Consider the following 21,752-nt stretch of genomic DNA (forward strand, 5'->3'; position numbering starts at 1 on the left):
GGTCCTTACTCTAGCAGAGCGAATACACTGTCTGGCGGGAGGGATGCATGTGTACCCCAGTCCTTACTCTAGCAAGAGCCGTACAGCGTCTGGCAGGAGGGAGGCGTTAGTACCCAGGTTCTAGCCAGAGCCTACAGTGTCTGGTGGGAGGGAGGCGTGCGTACCCCAGTCCTTACTCTAGTGAGAGAGGTGCACTGTCTGGCGGGAGGCAGGCGTTAGTACCCAGGTCCTTACTCTAGCGAGAGCCCTACATTGCCTGGCGGGAGGAAGGCGTGCGTACCCCAGTCCTTACTCCAGTGAGAGAGGTGCACTGTCTGGCGGGAGGCAGGCATGCGTACCCAGGTCCTTACTCTAGCGCTAGAGAGCCGTGTACAGCGTCTGGCGGGAGGGAGGCCTGCGTACCTGTCAGGATGGTGCGCCGTTTGCACTGCTCCTCCACCCCGCCCTGCCTCTTTCCAGTCTGGGTGAAGGGCATCTCGAACATGAAGCGCCGGATGTTGTGGCATCTCTCAAACTCCGTTCTCCTCTCCTGTAACTCCTTCTCGTCAAAGAACGGGGTCACGTGGGTCACCTGGATGTAAGCAAACTTGGAATCCAGGTCCTTCGGGTTAACCTTGAAAACAATAAGCAACACCAAGTCAGGCACTCTTCCTGGTCTACGATGAGTCTTCTAAACTTTTCGTTAGAAAACATCTGAGAAAAACAAATTTAGGAAGGTTGGAAAAAACAGTAGAAGAACACCCACTATCTACCAAGAGGATCATCACCGCTACCACCTTGCTGTATTTGTTTCAAGAAGAGATGCATACACATACATGTAAGTATGCACACACCAATGTGTGGAGACAGAGTGTTAAAACTGATTTTTCAGGTTACCATACAAGGTAATGGGATTCATCACATCTTCACCCAGGTGTCAATATACCTTACTATCAGACTTCTATAAACACACACACATCACATTTCAATGTAAATGGTATACATCATGACACACCACCCTGTTTTTCCTAAAAATGAGAACATTTTCCTCTAAAAACACAATGCACTATGGTAGTTAGCGACAATAATTCTATTCAAGACATCTTAACTCCCTCAGAAGTATTCAGACTGATGGAGTCTAACAACCGCTACACTTCACATCGGAGTGTCTGTCTGTCCCTCGCTCCCTCTCTTCTTCCTTCCAGTCCTCCTCCCCTCCCCTGCTTCTTTTAGAAGAATCTCTTGTAGCCCAGTGTGGCTTTGAACCCACGATCCTCCTGTGTCCCCTTCGTAAATGATGGGATTACAGAGTAAGTCACAGCACTAAGCTTTTCTCTTCACTCTGCCTTAGTCTGGATTTCTCCATTCTAATTTTTGTTTATTCTAAAACTTTTATGTGCTTGGCTAGAAGAGGCGTTTATTTTAAGAATAAGGATCAAATGTTAGGCCCTAAATTACTATTAACTGGTTGTCAGATCAAATGAGACGCCAACAGCTGCAGATGAATTTATTTAATACAAGTGCGGATTAACCTCATTTACAATGAAGTTTCTTTTGTGATTAACCCTACACACGAATGCTTTTGCAACCAGACTGAACTGGTGGACCTCTGGCGTCTGACACATGATGGAAAATTAAACAGGCATGTTCCACAGGGGGACAGAGCTGATTTACATTAGCGAGGCAAATCGATTCTGCACATCCTAATTGTATTTAACCAAGGGCAATAAATGACCACAGAAGAAACGGCTTGCAGAGGGCTTGGGGCAGCAAAGATGGTTTCATGGTTCAGCAGAGGCGCTCAGAAAAAAAAGGAGGAAAAGGTTAGTGGAGAGAGCCTAGTGCAGAAGGTAAAACAGAATTTTCCTGGATTTCAGAAAAGTCATCTGGACAATCCTAACTGTATTTTTTACGTATTCGTTTGCATGTGTGTCATGGCGCATGCACACAGAGGCCAGAGAGCAACTCTCAGGAGCTGGTTCTCTCCGGCCACCTTGTGGAGCCTGGGAGCGGAACTCTCGGGCCTGTGTGCAAGCTCCTCTCCCCACTGACCATCTCGCTGGCTTGACCATCATATAATTGCGTTTCAATCTATGAAAGCTGACTTTCTTTAGCAAAATCAATTAAAAGGCAGCAAGAATGGCGCTGCCTGCCTGGTTGTGATGTTCCTCCCTACGCTTCGTGTTCCAGACTGCCGCACAGACAGTGGGGACGGAACGCTGACTTGGGAGGAGGGCTCTGTAATTCAGCAGCTCCACAGGACCACACTGTGAACGAGGGAGGAGAACTGGGAGCTCGGAAGAAAGGCTGCATGCGGAAGCTGTCTCTGCAGACACAGGGCTGCTCCCAGAAGAAGCCCAACCAGGCAAGTAGCTTGATCTGTTTTAAAGGGGGGTCTTAATGACTAAGTCTGACTGAGGCTTCTAGTCAAACACACCGTTTTCTTTCCCTTACGTATGACTCTCTTAAAACGACACCAAGAATTACACCACAGGGACTCAAGAGAGGACGGGGCAGGTGAGAGATTTCACTGCTGGAAGACTGGCTTGCAGAGCTGTGTCCCGGTCTTGGTGGTGGTGTGCTAACCCGGGACTCCACAGGTGGGTAACACAGAAATAAGCACATCCCTGAGAAGCCCACAGGGGACCAACGTGGGACCCCATGACTGTGACGAGAAGGAGATGACAGGCCAAGTGGCCCCAAGTCTCTGTGGCTGCGAAATGGCTTCCTTCTCTGGTCCCTTTCCTACTACAGAGCATCTGATTCCAGAGAAACTGGTCTGAAAACAGCCCATAGCAGCCAAAGCGGGGTTAGCATACAGAATCAGCGAACAGAGGAGCGAGGGAGGCCGAGGGCTGCAGGCACAGGAGGGACTGTCCTATCCTCTGCCCGGGCCAGAATCCAGGTGATATCGGCTGGTCTCTGCTGCAATAGCAACCTAGTCAGGTGAGCAGGAGAAAATGAGGGCTCTCAGGAAGCAGATGCTAGACTCTGGGCACTCAGCAGAGGACGCAGGAACAAAAGGGTTCTAGTTCTTCAGGCTGGTGTCCTTAGAACGAAGCAGGGCTTTTCACATTTGTGAGTACGCTCTACACGGCCAATCACACAGAATTTAAAAATTGCTAGGCAGCTTATCAGACAGCAATCATACCTTGCCAGAATCCTGTATCATTTTGACATTTTCCGAACCAAATTTATCCGAGTAAAGCTTAAGGAGCCTCTGGGAAATCTCCGACAGAGGCGTGAGCTTGGGCTCTTTGTAGATATACTCCTTGCCATCTTCATCTTCAAAGAAACCCTGCAAGGAAAAGCACTGTTAGGCATGCCCCCGGCTGTGCCCGAGGCTGACCAGAGCAGGGAAAATCCATGAGAAAGATGATTTCAAAATAAAACCCCATTTAGACAGGCACTCCCAGGGGAAGGAAAGGGCTCTGAGGAGGAGTCAGGCGCAAAGATGGGGAAAACACAAGAGCACAAATGAACGCAAGTCATTAAGTGTGAGATGAAAGGGTGGGGCCCAGGCAGCACTCTCTCCGCGAGGTGTGATGGGGGCAGGCCTGTTTCACGTTCCCAGAAGCAGGACACATGGAGAAACGACCAGGGATGCACGTCTGGTCTGGAGCAGGCCGAGCAAGAAGTACGTAAAGTTTGAGTGGATTTGGCCGTGCTTCCCCGCTGAGACAAACACTGAAGGTCAGCAGCACAGAACTGGAAATGCTTCCGTGAAAACCAGCCACGACTAGCGTGGCGCCAATCACAAGTGCCCACAGGTTTAACATTATATGGGAAGTGAAAAAGGTTGGGAAATTAAAATGTCCAGATTGGGGGTTAATATTTGAAATTAATGTTCAAAAAGTCGCTTATCTAAAGTAAAAGGATATAAAATGGCATAAGAAACAATATAGGTGAGGGGGAAAAAAAACCAGGCTAACATGAAACAAACAAATGAAAAATCCACACCAAACTGGGAGTTTAGAGGCGCTCACTCCACTAACGTTACTTGCTTTAGAAGCATTTACCTCCACATCTGTTGCACTGTCTGTAAACTGGTATTGCTAGAGTTATAAAAAACAATAACAGAGTAAATTGAAGGTTATAAAGCGCTCATCGGAAAATCACACGCCCTCAATGAACAGATGATAATCGATTCCATTTAATAATGTTAGAGCCTGAAGGTTAAAGCTTGTTATGTAACCCCCCTCCGACAGGACTCCCCAAGAATTACAGTGATAACTATGCGTGCGCAGATAGTATATAAAAGACTGAGACACAGGCACAAAGCAGGTCTTAATTTTTGCCTTAAAACATGCAATACGGATGTGTAAGGGAACTGATGCTTTCTGTAAATGGAATAACAATGTTAATTTTCTTTCTGGAGTTTGAAATGACTAGACAGTAAACATATAAGACTTGAAAAAGAAACTTGCAAACCACATGGAAGAATGAGAGATGACGCTAAGGATGGAGGAAGAACTTACCGCTGCCTTAAGAAAGTGATAAAGGAAAGAGAGGAAGAAAGAAAAAAAAAGTAGAGTTTACTCCAGAGGAAGATAAGAGCCACATGTCATATGAGAAATTCATTACTTTAGCGTTTACAGAGTGGAAAATTCTCAGGATCTCACTTTAAGAGAAGGAAGATAAAGGACTCGGGACAGCCTACAGAACGGGCTGAAGGCTCACCTGTCCAAAGAAGGCCACCCGGAAGTAGGTCCCCAGGAGCCTGCGGCCCGAGTGCATGACCTCGGTCACTTTGCTGTACGCCCGGTGTAGCGTGTCATACAGGTGGGCTAGTCTCTGGAAAGCAGAAGAAGACACATTTCTTCCTATTTGCAAGTCGCAGAATAAAACTGAAAACAATTCAAATGTGATGATGGACTCTGAGTAGGAAAAAAAAGTCACTCTATGTGTGTGTGTGTGAGGGGGTAGGGAGTGTGCATGTGGGTGTGTGTGCATACATGTGAGAGCCGGGGCACCAGCCTGGGTGGCATTCCTCAGGCCCTGTCCACCTAAGACAGGGTCTCTCACTGGCTCAGAACCCATCAAGAAGGCCATGCAGGGTGGTCGGTGACCCCTAGGCATCATGTGTCTCTCTCTCTCCAGCCCTGGGAGTCCAAGCAGGTGTCACCACGCCCAGCTTTTTTACATATGTTCTGGGTATTGAACTCAGGTCCTCGGGCTTTCGAGGCAACACTTTACTGACTGGCCTATCGCCTGATTCCCAAGAGTGTATTTTGACTGTTTAACTCGGTGATCATTTCTGGATTACAACCATTTGAGGTTTCTGATCATTTCTGGATTACAACCACCAAGCTAACATGAGGTGGAGGAGAAAATCTCTGACATCATGTGGGTTCTGCTCTTCATACTCCATTTGATTTGCTGGGGCAATGGCTGACTTCTGAACCCTGGAAGGCGAAAGGGCCGCCATTCCCTCATGCAGAGGAAGCAAGGAAGGGCCCCTGGAAATCATACAACCATCTAAGGAAACTTCCAAAGTTCAGGGGTGGGATAGAACCCTTGCATTCGAGACACGGGGGTGTCTGCATAGGCAGGGCCCAAGGTGTGTGACATCTGATAGCACTATAGATGGTGACTGGTGACCGCCTTTGATACAATGTGGGTAACTGGAGACCACCGGGCATCACTGAACCCAGGCCTGCTGGCTCTCTCTGCGTGAGGTCTGGGTCGTGTCAAAGAGGAGAAAAGAGGGCGCGATACCTCGAAATCCCTCCGCTTTTCATAAATGGGGATGATGAGCTTGTAGATATCAGCGATCAGCTCGTAGCGCTCGGCCTTCCAAAGTCCGTCCGCACACTGCTCCAGCAGCTCCATCAGTACATCCTGATCAAGGGGGAGGGCGGGGCCGGGAGAGGTTACAGAGAATCCGTCATCGCGTACAACCAAAGGCAGTGGATCAATCCAAGACTATAACAACTCACAAGTTCTTCCCAAGTCATGTTTATATGCGAAAACCAGAAAGGTGTAATACCTGGGCTAAGAGCTGGCCCAGCAGTTAGGAGCACTGACTGCCCGTGCAAAGGACCCAGACTGGTTCTCAGCACCCACAGCTGCCTACAACTCCAGCTCCGGGGATCCCGACACCTTCTTGTGGGATGGCATACATGTGATACACAAATATACACACAGACAAAACTCATACACATAAAATAATTTTTTTTACAAGGTATAGAAAGTTGGCTCTGGTAGACTCCCACAAGCTCTTAGCTTGTTTATTAGCTCTCTCTTTAGAACCGTAACTTGGAGATTTATTTATCCTCTCTGATGAACAAACACTGGCAATGCTGAGCTATGCAGCATTACTAAGCATGACTTCAATACCAACTAAACGTTTTGACGTTGTCCAGGGATGGCGATGGGAGAACCTAGGCCTGCTTCAACAATACCCTTTCCTCCTCCTCTTGGCAATTTCCTTCTAGAGAAGGGTGCACAGTTCTCTGCTCTGGTTAGAGCTCTCAGACTTGGGGAGAAACACTACCTACAGCTTATGTATACCAATCATCATGGACTTTTTTTTTTTTTTTTTTTTTTTTTGGTTTTTCGAGACAGGGTTTCTCTGTGGTTTTTGGAGCCTGTCCTGGAACTAGCTCTGTAAACCAGGCTGGTCTCGAACTCACAGAGATCCGCCTGCCTCTGCCTCCCGAGTGCTGGGATTAAAGGCGTGCGCCACCACCGCCCGGCTCATGGACTTTTTCTTAGACGTAGCCACGGGTTCATCATGGTGCCATGGCGGGTCAAGTTTAAGGTTCCTGACCTGGAATGCTGGGACGGGAATGGCAGATACAAGAGCGGCAGCATGGAGCTGACTGGGGCTAGTATTTGTCACATGGCCATGGAGAGGCCTGAAGAGCCCACTTCTGCCTCAGCCGACAGCTTGTTAAAGGCTCGGATTTCAGAAAGTAAACATATTTGTCTTGTCTCTAATACTGGGACTGGGTTGGATTTAATAAGGTAAACATACTTGTCTCATCTCTAATACTGGCAATAATATTGTTAATACTGTCTTATTTTTAATATCGTGATTATCTCGAGACAGCTCATGTATCCCAGGCTGGTCTCACCTGGTTTATATGGTGTGGAAGACTGAACACAGGGTTTCACATCTGCCAGGCAAACACCCTACCAATGGAGCCGCGTGCCCAACCCCGTGTGCTCACCCCAGCACCTCGGGTTTTACTAGTTCTTCCTGAATTTCTATATTTTCCATTTTTAGGCTAATGTTCACCACAGATTTAATGCCCACGGTTTATGGAGTCAAAGAAAATATCATTTTAAAACAATCAGTCCATCAGATAACACTGTCGAATCAGGCCCATCTAACTCATGTCATATTTATGACACATACATCATAAAATTGTCATTTGTGCGGTTGAACTCTGCACCAGCGCTTATAAAAAAGTAGGACAGTTGTCTCAGGCTTTATGGCAGCTCTCATTAAAGCCAGCTGTGCGCGGTAACCATGACGACAGCAGCAAAGAACCCAGAGAATCTCCAGCGCCATCCCTTCTCCTCTGCATGTACGATAAAAAGATGTCCAACAGTCCAGCACACTAAACACGCTAAAGATTTCTTCATGTTCCTCTGCTCGTAAGAAGCTAAAACAGAAAGCATGAAAGTACAGCTTGTATCACTTTGCAGTCACACAGGCATGCTCACGTCTTTCCCATCCTCACTGGTGTCTGGGGCGATCAGTCAGACTCGATCCCCCCACACCCATACACCCCACTGCCGTGCAGTCTGTAAACGCTGTATCTAATTCACTGGCCAGCTAAAAAAGCCTTCCCCACACTTGAACCATTACTTCCTACTTTGTATTAATTTTGTTTGTTTTTTTTTTTTTAAAAAAAATCTTATTTCCACCAGTGTACATACACAGGCAGCAAGCAAGTGGTTCTTAGAGGCAGGCTTGCATTTTTCTCAGGGATGTCGGCAATACTGGGTGTAAGGGACACTCTTTTGTGTGGGAGAGGAGTTGATGGGCTGTATCAAAGCCTTGGATTTCTTACAAATCTCAGGCCAGACTTATTGTTAGGTCTCAAACCCGGGACAACCGGCCCCCAGGCTCTCCGTGCATTCCTCAATCTCTACCTATTACAGGGCCCTCTTAGCTGTACCGCGCATCCTGCCCTAAACTTCTCCAGCCCAGGGGCTGGGCTGCCTTCCCCTCCAGATGCCCATTATACAATCCAGCCATCTTGGCTGTGCCAGTCCCTTGGCCTGGGCTGCCCCTCTTGGTTGGCAGCTCCCCCCTCCAACAAGGCTCAAGGTCATGTCCACTCTAGACTCTTAGATGTCCCTGACTCTGAAGGTGCTCTCCCTTGTATCCACAATAAACTTTCTCCCCACATACCTGCAAGCAGTCTCCCTCCCTCCCTCCCTCCCTCCCTCCCTCCCTTCCAACTCGCTCACCACCAATGGGTATTTCCCAAGTACCTGCATCCCAGTGCTGCCACGGACTCACAGAGGTGGCTGACAGAGACCAAGAAAACCCAGTTTCCCAAGAGGATGGCATTGTAATGGCCAACATTAAACTTCATCTTCAAACTATTCTACAACGTGTAATCATTTGGTTCCTCGTATTCTAACTTCCAGGTTTATCACGGATGTAATTTTTTCTTGTGCGTGAAAAAGTACGGTTGGTTTTACTAGTTGCATCATCAAGTCATACCATGGACAGATCTATAATAATGTCACCCTATTTACCATGGATCAGTTAAACAAACAGTAGTTAACTTTAACCCCATGCCTTGGCAATTACAGTATAATAAAAATCTGGAGTAAATGATTTGTTTGTGTTCGTCAGGTACAAAGGAAAAAGTCCCCAAAGTCCAAAAGGAAAAGAAAGTTCCTAGATCCAGAAATGAGTTTAACCTGGACCGGGGATTTCTGGCCATTAGAAAAAAAGCTAGCATCTCTCAGGAACTGGTGAAGCCAACCCCTTCTACCAAAAGGAGCCAATTCCCTTCCCTCTGGCAGATGGCACATATGGCTGTGGTTACATATCACAAGTACTAGTCACACATGTCCTCACCAGCGTCCTAGCCCACTCCCCTCCTTCAGATACCCATCTCTTGTCTTTATAACGGCAGGCTCTCCTGCCCTGCTATCTCTCGGAAACAAATCCCGCTACGCTCTGACCCCCGCTGCTCTCCTGCTGTTTCCTCATGATGTCCTCTCCTGCTGTCCTCACTCTCTAGCCCTGGCCATGGCCAGTCTGCCGCCCCTCTCTCTCTCTCTCTCTCTCTCTCTCTCTCTCTCTCTCTCCTCTGGACTCTTCCGGATGTCTCTGGCTGCTCGTTCTGTCTCTCTCTCTCTAAAACCTTCCCACACTGTGGAGTGGTCATGTTGGCAGATTCTCTACTGCACCTTCTAGAATACAGTTTTGAGATGGGAACTTACATAGCCCCAGTGTTGTGGAACATTAGTTTAAGATGTGTTACATTTTTTATCCTGTGGAATATTTGTTTAATGAAGCAAAGATGTGTTTGCATTCTTTTATGGTGTATTTGTTTACCTCTGTGAAGCTGTGTTACTTTGCCTGCCTAAAACACCTGATTGGTCTAATAAAGAGCTGAATGGTCAATAGCGAGGCAGGAGGGCTCACTCGTTCCAGCCTCAAGCGTGTCCTCCAAAACCGTCCTAGGGCAGCAGGCTGGTTCCCTGTAACGAGGAGAAACGGCAGCAGCCAACAGCTAAGGGTGTTAAAAATCTTACACCCATGAGAACAGCTGGAAGCTAAACTATTTCCAACAGAGTGGTGCAAGCCTGCCTGGGGTGGGAAAGAGAAGCCTGAGCCTCTGTGCAGAGGATGCTCTGCCTGGCCTGGAAGATGCTTAGCCAGGGGTCCAGCATGACGGTCTCCGTGGGGCTTCCTTGGCCATTTCTGCTGGATGCTACGACTATCTCAATTGCTGGCTCTCCTCACTTGCTATTCCGATTGCTGAATGCTGTAAGTGCCAGCTTTGATAATGTGCTGTTATCTACGGACTGTTCCCACCTTCTGCTACCTACTACTTGCAATTTGTCCTTACACTCATGTTTGCCAAAAAAAAGAAAAAAGAAAAAAAAAGTACTTATTAAAATCCAAAGCACGGATTAGGTCATTTCCTGTAAGGCCTGTGGGAAGGCCCAGCCCACTGATGTGACCCCAGGGCAGGTGGTCCTGAAGTAGCTAAGAAAGCAGGCCGAGAAAGCCAGGAGAGCAGCAGTCTCCGGGCTTCTGCCTCACTTCCTGCTCCTGCTCTGACTTCCCTCAGTGAAGGACCATTACCTGGAAGCAGAAGAGCAAATAAACCTTTTCTCCCCAAGTCGCCTTTGGTTACGGTGTTTTATCACAGCAATAAAAACCTAAGAGGCACACGGTACGTGCAAAACTGGCACACAGCCTGATGGGCTGGAACATCTGCATCAGGGTGCCCAGAGAGAAAGGGAGGAGAAAGTGGGTGGATTAAACACACCCCTGCAGGGGCATACTCAATGTTTTCTGCATAAAAATGAAATTAGTAATTTAATCTTTTAAAATGGCTTCCATGTGTCTGCTTGTCTGTGCGGGTACCATGTGCATGTGGGGTCAGCAGAAGCTAAAAGAGGGCATCAGATCCCCTGGAACTGGAGTTAAAGGCAGCGTGAGCCACCATGTTGGTGCTGGGAATAGAACATGGGTCCTCTGGAAGAGTAGCAAGTGGTTTTGGCTACCGAGCTGTCTCTCCAGTCCCAAGTGTAGACAAACGTATGAGCCGTGAAAATACAGACGTATACTAACTATTACAACAGACACAGAAGCGTTGGGTGGAAAGTAATGGCTGACTTTATAATGATACCGCCTCTCCACACAAGGGACATTTCAGATAGCCCTAGATTCTGCCACTTCATAAATCTCTATTGGAGGAGGGGTGCACATGCTTCTGTATTTCCAAGCAGAAATTTAAGACTCAAATACAATCTTACTCTGGCTTAGTCAACCTAGAAACAGGAAGAGGTTTAAAAACACAACCTGAATTCAAGTAGTATATGTTGTTATAGGGAATGTATATATAGTAGGGCACAGATAAGTTCATTAGGGAAAAATCTGTTCTATTTGGCACAAAAAAGACGGAATTCAACCAAGAAGATTTCCCAGAATGGCTGGGAATGGCAGGGTTTGATAAAAACAAATAGATTAGTGGATGATAGGGAATATCGTCACCAAAACACATGCACTGTTATCACAAACCAGGAAAGAACATGCCAGGCATTTTTATATTCTACTGAACATTGTTTTATCTCCTTTTCTTGGTCAGGAGGCATTCGAGATCTATAACCTATCTACCCAAATTTATTTCTTCCTGTAAAGAAATGATAATATTCTACAAAAGCAGAATAACAAACTAAAAGCAAACGTAACAAACCTAGGGGCTAGAGAGATGGCTCCGTGCTTAAGAACACAGGGTTTCTTCCGGAGGACCCGGACTCTGTAATTTCTGCCCTAGGGTATCTGACAGGCATGCAGGTGAAACACCATATATACAATAATAAATACACGAACAACCCTAAACCTTATCCTCATGGCATCAAATGTGGGCTACTGAATATCAGGGCATCTGTGGTAAACTATTTAAACTAATGCTACTTCTAAACCTAGACATACAGCTTCGTGGAGTGAGAAGGCTTTGGATAAAAATGTACTCCCGGACAATTAAGTTTAATAGCCCATATATGGCAATATAGAATTATAAAAGTTATAAAACTAAGACATACTGCCTAAACACTGGAGCATCATACATATGAAATTCTAAGCAGAAATTCTATTTGCTTTGAATCAGCAATCACTGCCCCTGGAAATCAGAAGGGAACCACGCAACGGGCAGACCGTGATAACCCTGAGCAGTGGCCATGCCTAATGGGTTTCCCACCTTGGACAAACAAACACTAAGCTATTTCTTATGATCATCAATGTGCACAGGAACTGGCTGGGGGGGGGGCCTGTGTGGACTCTGTCAATCCATAAACCACGTGTTTTATCACACTAAACTAGGCTTAGAAATCACAGTGCATGAAATCCACAAGCCGTTGGGGAAGTTTTAAAACATGAAGTTAGTCAGTTTCATTGTTTAAGAGTGTCGTACAAACACAATTGAGGATACCAAACGCCTGTCTATGGAAATGTCACACTGATCACTGGTGTGTTCCCCCACACACCTGTGTGTGCAGATGCACTACGGTTAATTCCCATATGAGAAAGCGTTTGCACGCGGCGCTTAACTCTACACACGTCGCTTGTTCTATCTTGGGATGAAATCAATGAGATCAATTAAAGTAAAGCCATGTGCTGTCTCTGGTATCCACTGTCTGGACATACATGAACCTGTGAGCCACTGGGACAATGGCGGACCTATCCCTGCATATACACCTCCCACTTGCACTGGATCAGCCGGCCTCAAGATGCAGTCATTGGAATTCCAACGCTGGAGCTGTCAGAATACCGATTCCAGGGCCGGGAGAGATAGCTCAGAGGATATGAACACTTGCTGATCTTCCAGAAGACCCACATTTGGTTCCCAGCACCCCTGCTTGGCAGTGCCCATGTAACTACAGCTCTGGGGGCCCAATGTTCTCTTCTGGTGTACACAAACACATGAATGAAAATTTTGTTAAAATCTAAAAACAACACTGATTCTTGGGTCCCACACATACTTAACTGAATTTGGGGCTGAAGCATCAAGAGAACATCATCTAGACCAGAACAGGAATTCGAGTAACTCCTAAGCACACGGACGTCTGGGGGCTACCGCATTACGAGAAAGCCTTTAAGGCAAGTTCCCTACTTGCAGAGCCCCCTTTGCTAGCGCTAGACACATACGGTGAGTTTGTGGACCAATCAACAAGTCAATATAGAAATTCCCAGGACACGGGGACTGACATCTTCCAGTTATGGTTCTAGGGGACAGTGAACAAGACATCCTCCTTCAGTGGGAAGAAGCATCAGAAGCCATGGTGCGACTCCATCTTGCCTCTCTAGGTATCTCCATCATGCAGCTCACTGCCAAGGTAGCCCAGCACTCACTCCAGATGTCAGTCAAGGACAGAACAACCACACCAGTTCCACTGGCCAAGTCTCCTCGTCACCAACACTGTTTGGGAGAATCACTGTGCCAGGGAGGAACACCAGGCACCTGGGTGGTTCTAGAACACTTGCAGTTGAGGAACAGGAGGTTAGATGGGATTATAATTGCCAGAGTTAGGATGAGATATAAACAAAGCCACCAACTCTTCTGCTGACTTCTCTGTCTCCTATGGATGTGAATATTTTGTCTGCTACTGGCAGGTGGTTCAGAATAGAAATGATTTGGTCTCAAGGAAGCCAGAGACTTGCTGTGAGTCCATACAGTGTTCTTTGTACTCAACGGTGACTCTGCATAGTGAGATGCATCTGTTGTGGGGTATTTGTACACTGTATGAAGGTGTATTGCTGTGGTTGGTGTAATAATGATTAGACAGGAGATGTAGGTGGGACTTCTGGGCAGAGACAGAAAGAGAAGGAGGAATCTAGGCATGTGGCTAATATGGGAGATGCCAGGAGACATGGAGAGGAAACAGGAGGCAAAAGATGGAAGAGAGGTAATGCCATGTGATAGAGTTTAGACTAATAGAAATTGCTCAAGTTATAAGAGTTGGCTAGGAACAAGCCTGAGCTATAGGCCAATCTTTCATAATAAGAAGTGTCTATGTCATTATTTGAGAGCTGGCAAGACTCATTAAATTTGGCACCCAACTTGGGACACATACACAGAGCCCACTGCTCACAGTATGCAGAAGAGGCCCGGCTTCTTTATGAGTAGTCAATGCTGGGACAGTTAGGTGCAGCTGGGATGGTTAGGTGGACTTGAAGGGGGCAGAGGCAGCCACCAGCACCATAAGTCAAAGCCACCTGGAGGTCATTCTGTGGCTTTACCAGGGAAGGCAGAAATGAACCAAACACTCATCAGGTCTGAGGCCTGCTGCTAAGATTAATGTGCATTTTTAGTAGCTCCCTAACAGGTCGGGTATCAAATCACTCCTACTGCAGAAGAGTAAAGAGGTTGTGGTTTTTATTACTGCGTCACTTGCTTCTTCCCCATCAGTTCCTGTAATTCCTTCCTCTCGGGGACAGATTTTCCAGAGCTCTCTTTACCATGAGATACCCAACCTGAAGATCAACACAGCAGTTTCTGCGTCCCTGTCACTGAGAACAGGTTACTTCCTGTCAGTTTGACTCTTGACAACAGGGCTTTATAGCCCTGCAGTGGCTCATCCTCACGGGTACAGACTGTCATGTACTATGGACCTTGTTAAAGATTTACCCATCTTATGCTTCAAGGACAGGGCGGCCCATCCATATTCTGAAAACGGCTGATAAAGCAGCCTTTCTGTCACATGCCCAACCCTTACTCAGAAGTGGTGCCATTCATAGGCTTCTCTGAGGGATGTGTGCACTTGGCCTCAGATGCTAATTCATCAGGTTCTCATAACCACCTCACTCTGAGACTTGATTTCACTAGATGTGCAAAGTGAGCTTCCTGTTCCGCAGGGCCAGTGACTGGAAACTGGACTTTCAAATCCTTGGAAGTTCTTGGCATTGATGTGTTTCTCATCTAATTCCAAACAAAATGCTGAGCTCCAGAGAGTGACCTGGCACCTTGGCTGATGTGGGCTTAAAAACGTGGCCATGCTTGTGTTTAAAGAAACCAGTCTCTCCAGGCATTCCATGGTGTGAAAACAGTAATCACAAAATATTATGGAGTAGACAACTTATTCTCCCCCTGTGTATGCACACGACTGCAGGTATCCACAGAGACCAGAAGAAGCATGAGATCCTTTGGAGTCCGTCACAGGTGGTTGTGAGCTGCCCAGTGTGGGCTGGGTACTGGGAACTGAACTCAGGTTCTCATGATTGAGCAGTCAGGACTCTTAACGGCTGAGCAGTCTCTTAAGCCTATCTTAACATTTAAACTTCTTTTTCATATTTAGCTTTTGATTTTGAGAGCCATTTAAGACTAGACAATTTATAATAGCAGTTCTTAAATTTTTTGCATTTAAGATCTCCTTTATAAAAGGTGGTGTTTGATTTTTTTTTTTTTGAGACAGAATCTTTCTACATAGCTATGGCTGTCCTAGAACTTGCTAGGAAGACCAGGCTGGTCTTGAACACACAGAGAACCTCCTGTCTTGGCTTCCCTAGTACTGGGTTTAAAGTAGAGTGCAACCATATTTGGTATAAAGGAGATTTTATGCTTTGTGTGTGTGTGTGTGTGCGTGCATAGTTATAAGTGAAAATGCCTAGAGCCCAGAAGAGGGTGTTGGACTCCCTGTAACTGGAGTTATAGGTGGTTATGAGCTACTGGATAAAACTTGTGTTCTCTGCAAGAGCAGCCCTAACAACTCCTGAGCCATCTCTCTAGTCCCATCTGCATCTTACATTTCACTGAAGACCACAAAGAACTTCCGATTATTGAAGCCCGATCCTCCTGTCTTGTATACTCAGCCTGTCTCATGTTTTAGGTGATGCATGTGAGAAATCCAGCAAGGGCCTTATACACTTCCTTAGAGGGGTCTAGACTACACTTTTGGAACTGAGTCCATGGGTCTTGTTTATGTCATGGAAGTGTTTGTTGATGGTCCCTTCTCTCTGGCATGGAAACCACCAAGAACTGTAAACTGTGTGCTACCTCACCATGGTCCCCAAGTCAAGATAAGACAGCTCTATGGAGGCAGAGGGTACGTACTCCTCTTTGTTGGCTCTTTCTCCCCAAATGAAGAACTGGACAACTTTATCTTTTTCCTTAGAAGATGGCAGAACTAAAAATATTTCCTTTGACTCTTTTTTTCTGAGTTTGTGGGGAGGGAGGAAGGCAAACAAGTGTGTTCTTGAAGCAGAGATTCCCAGAACAGAGACTGGAGCGAATGCAAGCAGAAAATTTATATTTGTTCATATCCCTAGTTTTATATCAGAGCTGTCTCTTTATACACAAGGTTGTCCTGTTTCATGAAGTTTACAGAAAGTGCAGAGATGGACTAGGGTGGTCCTGGGCCTCAGCGCTCATGCAGAGGCAAGAACCAGGCCCCACATTGGGATGCTCTGGTCAGGAGCCCAGCCTGCTCTTTTGGGGCTTTGCCTGTCTGCCAGGGAGGAGGTGCCTAGAATTAGAGACACTAATTAAAATTAAAGGTAGATTAAGTAATGAAACTCGAGATCCAGAGATATTGGTAGAAAGGCTAAGCTATGTTGGACATATCCTAAGCTGTGTGGGACACATGTGCTGGGTTTGACATAGTGTCCAAGCACTCCTTCCCTGCAGACACGAGGCCTGGCTTAGAATGGAGGGCAGCAGAGCTTTGCCTGCTGTCTTTCGGCTATCTGGAGAGGCAGCAGTTGTGGGGAAAAGGGCTCTCAGTTGGCGCAATCACAGGGGCCAGCAGGCTCAGGCGAGTCTCTTGCTGGAGTAACATCTCATGGAGCATTAACACAGCGTGCCTACAACATTACCAATCATACAGGCGGGACCCCCACACTGCAGGCATCTCTTACGTGATGGGGGGAAGAGTCTTCTGTTTTGTGTTAATTTCATTGGTTAAATAAAGAGACTGCCTTGGCCCTTTCATAGGACATAAAATTAGGTAGGCGGAGTAAACAGAACAGAATGCTGGGAGAAAGAAGCTGAGTCAGTCGGTCGCCATGATTCTCCCACTCCAGACAGACGCAGGTTAAGACCTTTCCTGGTAAGCCACCTCGTGGGCTACACAGATGATTAGAAATGGGTTAGCTCAATATGTAAGAGCTGGCCAATAAGAGGCTGGAACTAATGGGCCAGGCAGTGTTTAAAAGAATACAGTTTCCATGTAATTATTTCGGGGCATAAGCTAGCCATGTGGGCGGCCGGGTGCCGGGGACGCAGCCCCGCTGCTCCTATTACAACACTTACGGACAGAATGCCATGTGGCATGTGACTGTACCTACCCCACCTGAGACACAGCACTCACCTCATTGAAATGGACATCCTGCATCCCAACGTCCTCCATCATGGCAGCCTCTTCGTCGATGTTTGGCGTGATGACCCGGAAGGCGGTACATCCCTGTCTGAACATGCCTAGGCAGAGAGAAAGCAGAGGGGGGGAGCTGTCAACCTGACTGGAACTCTTGGGTTCCTCCTGCCCTGTACATTTCTCGGTTGAAATCCGGATGCTCCTACCCTCCATATTCAGATTGCTTCACGTCTGAAGCGAACAGCTGAGGAGGGAACCCTCACGTCTGCCCCAGCGTCCATGTAGGAGGCTGCGGCCAGCCTGTCTTCTCTCTTTCCACTTCCCCACATTTAACCTTCACCAGCCTCACTCAGTTTCTCAACTCTTTTTTAATCTTTTAACCCACCTTAATTAAAATCCATTCAATCTTCAAAGAACCCATAGGCTGCCAAATCATAACTGAGTCAAGCCAGCGGTAACTGAACGAGGAAGGTTTGGTCAAAGGATCCGTAGTCAGACACCAAGAAAAAGAAAGTGGCCAAAGCCAATGGAAGAGAAGTGAGCAGCCCCAAAACAAAGTCTCCTTCAAGCAGCTCGTCACCTCACCATTCAGGCCGGGGAGAACCCCCAACTCGGACTGGGGCCCTCCCGACTGCCTCCAGCAACACAGATGATTCAACAATCACATCTGCCAGCTGAGGGGCTGCCTGGGAGAAGAGAAGCCTTTTCTGTTTAGGAACCAGAAAGCCACAGTTCCGGGGGCTCAGCATCTGATACTCCCAGCTGACAACCTAAGTGAGGTCAGTGTCTGGGGTAAGGGTCACAGCTCAGCTCGGACACCGGGACACAGGTTAGAGCCGGTTCAACATCAGCTGTGTGACGTGTTTAGACGAGGAGGAATTTGAAATGTTCGGCTACTCTGGTTTGAGATGCTCCTTCATGAGTTTAGAAAAAAGAAACGCAGAGTATTCTGAAATCAGGTGTCGAGAAAGCAGAACCCAAAAGCAGAGACAATTCCTGCGGACATCTGTCCAGGTTTCCAGTCAACCCCGAGGTAGCCATTTTCACCACAGTCCTCATATAGCCTTGCTTTGATCTGGCAACAAGGAAAGCAGAGAATCCCCCAAGTAAAGCTCTCCTCTGGGAACTTGAGGATACATTAATACAACAAAATTAAGACGAAAGAAATCGACCACTAGTGTTTAGGCCGATGGAAGAGCAGACGTGCTGACCAAACACCTGTGACACAGAGCAATGGCTGCGAGGGACGTGGAGAGCCCGGTGACAGGAGAGTGCAGAATTGACAGAAACCACCAGAGCCCTGGAACGGCAGGTGAACAGAGCGGATGGGGACCCGTGGGAGCTGAGTGACCCTCAGGCTCACCTCCCCAGCTCTTCCTCTGGCACGTGTTATGGCTGTACAGGAAGACAGACGGTTCCCACTGGAGCGCTAGGTCAGCTTCTAAACACGAGGAAATGCATCACCCGGTAAAATGTCTCAGCAGGGAATACTATATGAGCACGGCCCCTTTATTTCCTCTCTCATCCTGACTCTGAGATGTTTCAAGCCCTTGGCATCTGCCCCTTGATCACGCCTCTCACTTCGTAGAACCTGTAGAACCGCTCCTTGCTAGCCTGGACCAGGAACTCATAGTCCTCAGTATCGCATGTGCAGACTACCGGCTTTCCTAGAACCCCAGTATTCCAGAACAAGATGCCACCCTTGAGGGACGCCCCAAGTAACTGGTGTTTAACCAGGAGGAATCATGAATGAACTCATGGGAACAAGCGTGTAACACACAAATACAGAGCATAACTTGTACCCTGACCTTTTCCCACGCTAAAGTCAACAGGGCTGCATTCCAGAAAATCTGTCCAACAAATTCCCGTTAGAACTGTCACTTGATTGGTAACAGTTCTGGTGAGAATTATCTTAAGGGAAAATAAAGTCACGTCAGCTCTGTATTAGTTGGTCAGGAACGGCCGGATGCCAAGCCCATTAGCTGCTTCTTGAACAGCGTGAGGCTGGGACAGCAGGTCACGCTCTCTTCTTTACACCAGCACTATCTTGCTGTGCCCACGGAGGCAATCAAATGCTGTAACTGGGAATGAAGCAACCAGCAAGCCCGCGTGCGTGCAATTCCTCACCTCCAGATTTGCCCGCACGGCCCCACTCCTTACCTTTCCGCGTGAGATACTCTGCCACCAAGGCTGTTACGTGGACGTAGCACATGGCCGCCTGTCACAGGAGACAAACACAGGGGCTCAGAATCGTCAGCTAGAACCTGTGTCTTCAGAATAGACCTATTAGTAACAGCTTTGTGGAAAGAAGCGGAGCGGCTCACACAGGAACTGACACTTAGGAGTTGAAAAGTCAGGGAAATTTACATTACTGTATTTTACCATAAAAGACAAAATCAGCATTTTGAGAATTAGACCACTTGTCTCAACACAAAACAAAGTATTTAAAGAAAAAGTTTTCTTCCCAGACCCACATTTCAGGGGCTACAAAAATTTTCCTTTCAATTTTATTTCTAAACATTTGTTTTTCTCTCTCTTCGTGTGTGTGTGAGAGAGAGGGTCCTGAATTCAGGATCACTGACCCATAGTGGAGGATTCCGTGTGACAGTGGAGGCAGACTGGAGAGATCTGCCCACAAGGCAACGGACACCGGGGAGTGCTGGCAACATGAGCATCCAGGAAAGAGGTGGGGGTCACGTTCTCCCCGGGATGCTCAGAAAGCAAGCACTCCCAACACCTAGACCTGGGACCTCGAGTTTCCCCCACCGTCAGGGGAAAGTGTCTGCTTGTGCTAGTTTGCCGCAGCGGTCTGAGTGAACACAGACTACAGCTGAACCTGGAAAGGGCTCTTCCTGCTTATGAGAAACCTGGACCACAGAAATCCTGTAAAAAGTCTTAAAATCTGAGAGTTACAGAAAAATCATTATCGTGACTTTCTTTTTATGACAGCCACAGCATAGTCGAGGCTGCATTTGTGGCGAAGAGGACGGGACCGCGTATGTGGCAGCATACCATGATGAACAGTGACCAAGCTTGCAGACTCAGAACCCTAATCACGAAAACAGCCACAGAGACGTCACGGTCACAGTGCACACCCTCGCTGTGGTGACACTGGAAGACGCGTCCAGCCACAAATCCTGAATGGTGGGTCCATGGGAACACAAAACCTGCTTGTAAGTCACTGGTTCCCTTGAATTTCTCATGTTACACAGGACACCATCAAGTCACAGTGGGTTAAAGAAGACGGTGCAATGACCCAGAGCCAGGAAACGTGTGGCCTTGGATCTGAAGTTTCTCCCTCATGCCTATTCTCAGCCATGCTGTTTACACACAGAACTGTGTCTGCTCTGAACAGACGGGAATGTTTCAATACCTGCTACACATCCACAACAGGAGAGTGGGCTGCCCTACGACTACCATAACAGCAGCATCCTACCATGGGATCCAGCCACGGAGATTTCGGTGCAGGAAAATGTACTTCAAAGTAGCAAGCAACTACATAAATATGCAGGTGTCCGCTTGTCATCTGTTTCCAGCCATCAAAATGCCCAGACAACTGTGAACCACCCCAAACCTAGAAGTACGTGTTTAAGGCACCATGTGTTCTCACGGGATTCCTTTGATTAACGGTATATTTTTTCTCAAAAGTACCTTCCGAGAATGAAATGAGTATAACTGTTTCTCAGAAACTCAGGCGGGCAGGGCCTCCTACCTCGGAAAGGTCCCCATTTTTCACATGGATCCTCGCCATGCTGTCCAGCCACGTCTTTCTGAGCTCGGGGGTACTGGCGTAGGACTTGGCCAGGCTGTACTGGAGGTCCACCAGCATCTCGGGGTCATTCTCATGTTCCTTCATCTGCGCTGTGGCCATCAGGACCGTGCGGATCCTCTTGGTCAAATCTTTTACATCAGAGGCGAAGCTGGTGTGCTAGACGAAGGGTTGGGGGAGAAGAAAGGACTCACGACTTTAATCCGCCTTCTCCCTGATGCTCGCACACATCCTGGGAGGAGGGGAAAGGGGAGCTACTCACCTTGATGAGCCGGTCGCTGTTGGCACAGTTGTTGATGATGGACAAGGACTGCTGGAATCTGGTCCCTCCAATGCCAACCACGTCTGCAATCAGCTGGCTGACAGAAATGATGACCTTAGGGACAGAAAAACGGGCACATCAATCTGCCTTCAGACGACGGTCAATTAGGACGTGCACGGAGTCGGTGTGAAGGTGGGATGCGTGGGGTGGGGACCACACCAGTGCGGGGAGCAGGGGCTGAGATCCCTCTCTTTTTTAAATCACTTTCAAAAATCATTTATGATTGTCTTCCTAATGTATTTTGCTCATGAAGTGTTAAAGGTGAATCGGAAGAACAAGAGGCGGAGGTATCCACACAACTCGGACTGCTACTTACTCACGGCACTCTGCAGTAAGAGGGGGGACCCTATTCTCCCCTCAAGTGCTTGTTTGGAGCTTACATGGAAGGTTCTTTGCACTTTTTTTTTTTTTTTTTTTTTTGGTTTTTCGAGACAGGGTTTCTCTGTAGCTTTGGAGCCTGTCCTGGAACTCCCTTTGTAGACCAGGCTGGCCTCGAACTCACAGAAATCCGCCTGCCTCTGCCTCCCGAGTGCTGGGATTAAAGGCGTGCGCCACCACCGCCCGGCTGCACTTTTTTTTTTTTAAACAGAACATGCAGGCGTTAAATATGCGAAGAGCAATCTGACCTTTTTGGAGTCTATAGATAGCAAGGCCTTAACTTAGGCG

General features: G+C 47.4%; 1 protein-coding gene across 31 annotated transcripts in view; it reads right to left on the minus strand.

Annotated features, from left to right (window-relative positions):
* Positions 1-21,752, minus strand: part of Dock9 (dedicator of cytokinesis 9) — a 250,834-nt gene that overhangs the window by 13,218 nt on the left and 215,864 nt on the right. For 11 of the 31 annotated variants that reach the window (XM_041670102.1, XM_041670022.1, XM_041670019.1 and 8 more), the window contains 11 exons: positions 21,027-21,140; positions 20,708-20,923; positions 19,156-19,213; positions 18,359-18,436; positions 16,993-17,099; positions 5,698-5,820; positions 4,660-4,773; positions 4,458-4,463; positions 3,999-4,034; positions 3,131-3,277; positions 403-613 (listed from right to left, as the gene is read on the minus strand). In XM_041670102.1, the coding sequence (XP_041526036.1) occupies positions 403-613; positions 3,131-3,277; positions 3,999-4,034; positions 4,458-4,463; positions 4,660-4,773; positions 5,698-5,820; positions 16,993-17,099; positions 18,359-18,436; positions 19,156-19,213; positions 20,708-20,923; positions 21,027-21,140 (1,210 nt within the window). The remainder of the gene's footprint in view (positions 1-402; positions 614-3,130; positions 3,278-3,998; positions 4,035-4,457; positions 4,464-4,659; positions 4,774-5,697; positions 5,821-16,992; positions 17,100-18,358; positions 18,437-19,155; positions 19,214-20,707; positions 20,924-21,026; positions 21,141-21,752) is intronic. The other 20 variants (XM_041670162.1, XM_041670126.1, XM_041670097.1 and 17 more) reach the window with 5 other exon arrangements.

The sequence above is a fragment of the Microtus oregoni genome, unplaced genomic scaffold (assembly GCF_018167655.1).
Source record: "Microtus oregoni isolate MIOR12 unplaced genomic scaffold, Mior012 000001F_ref0000356, whole genome shotgun sequence".
NCBI classification, from domain to species: Eukaryota; Metazoa; Chordata; class Mammalia; order Rodentia; family Cricetidae; genus Microtus; species Microtus oregoni.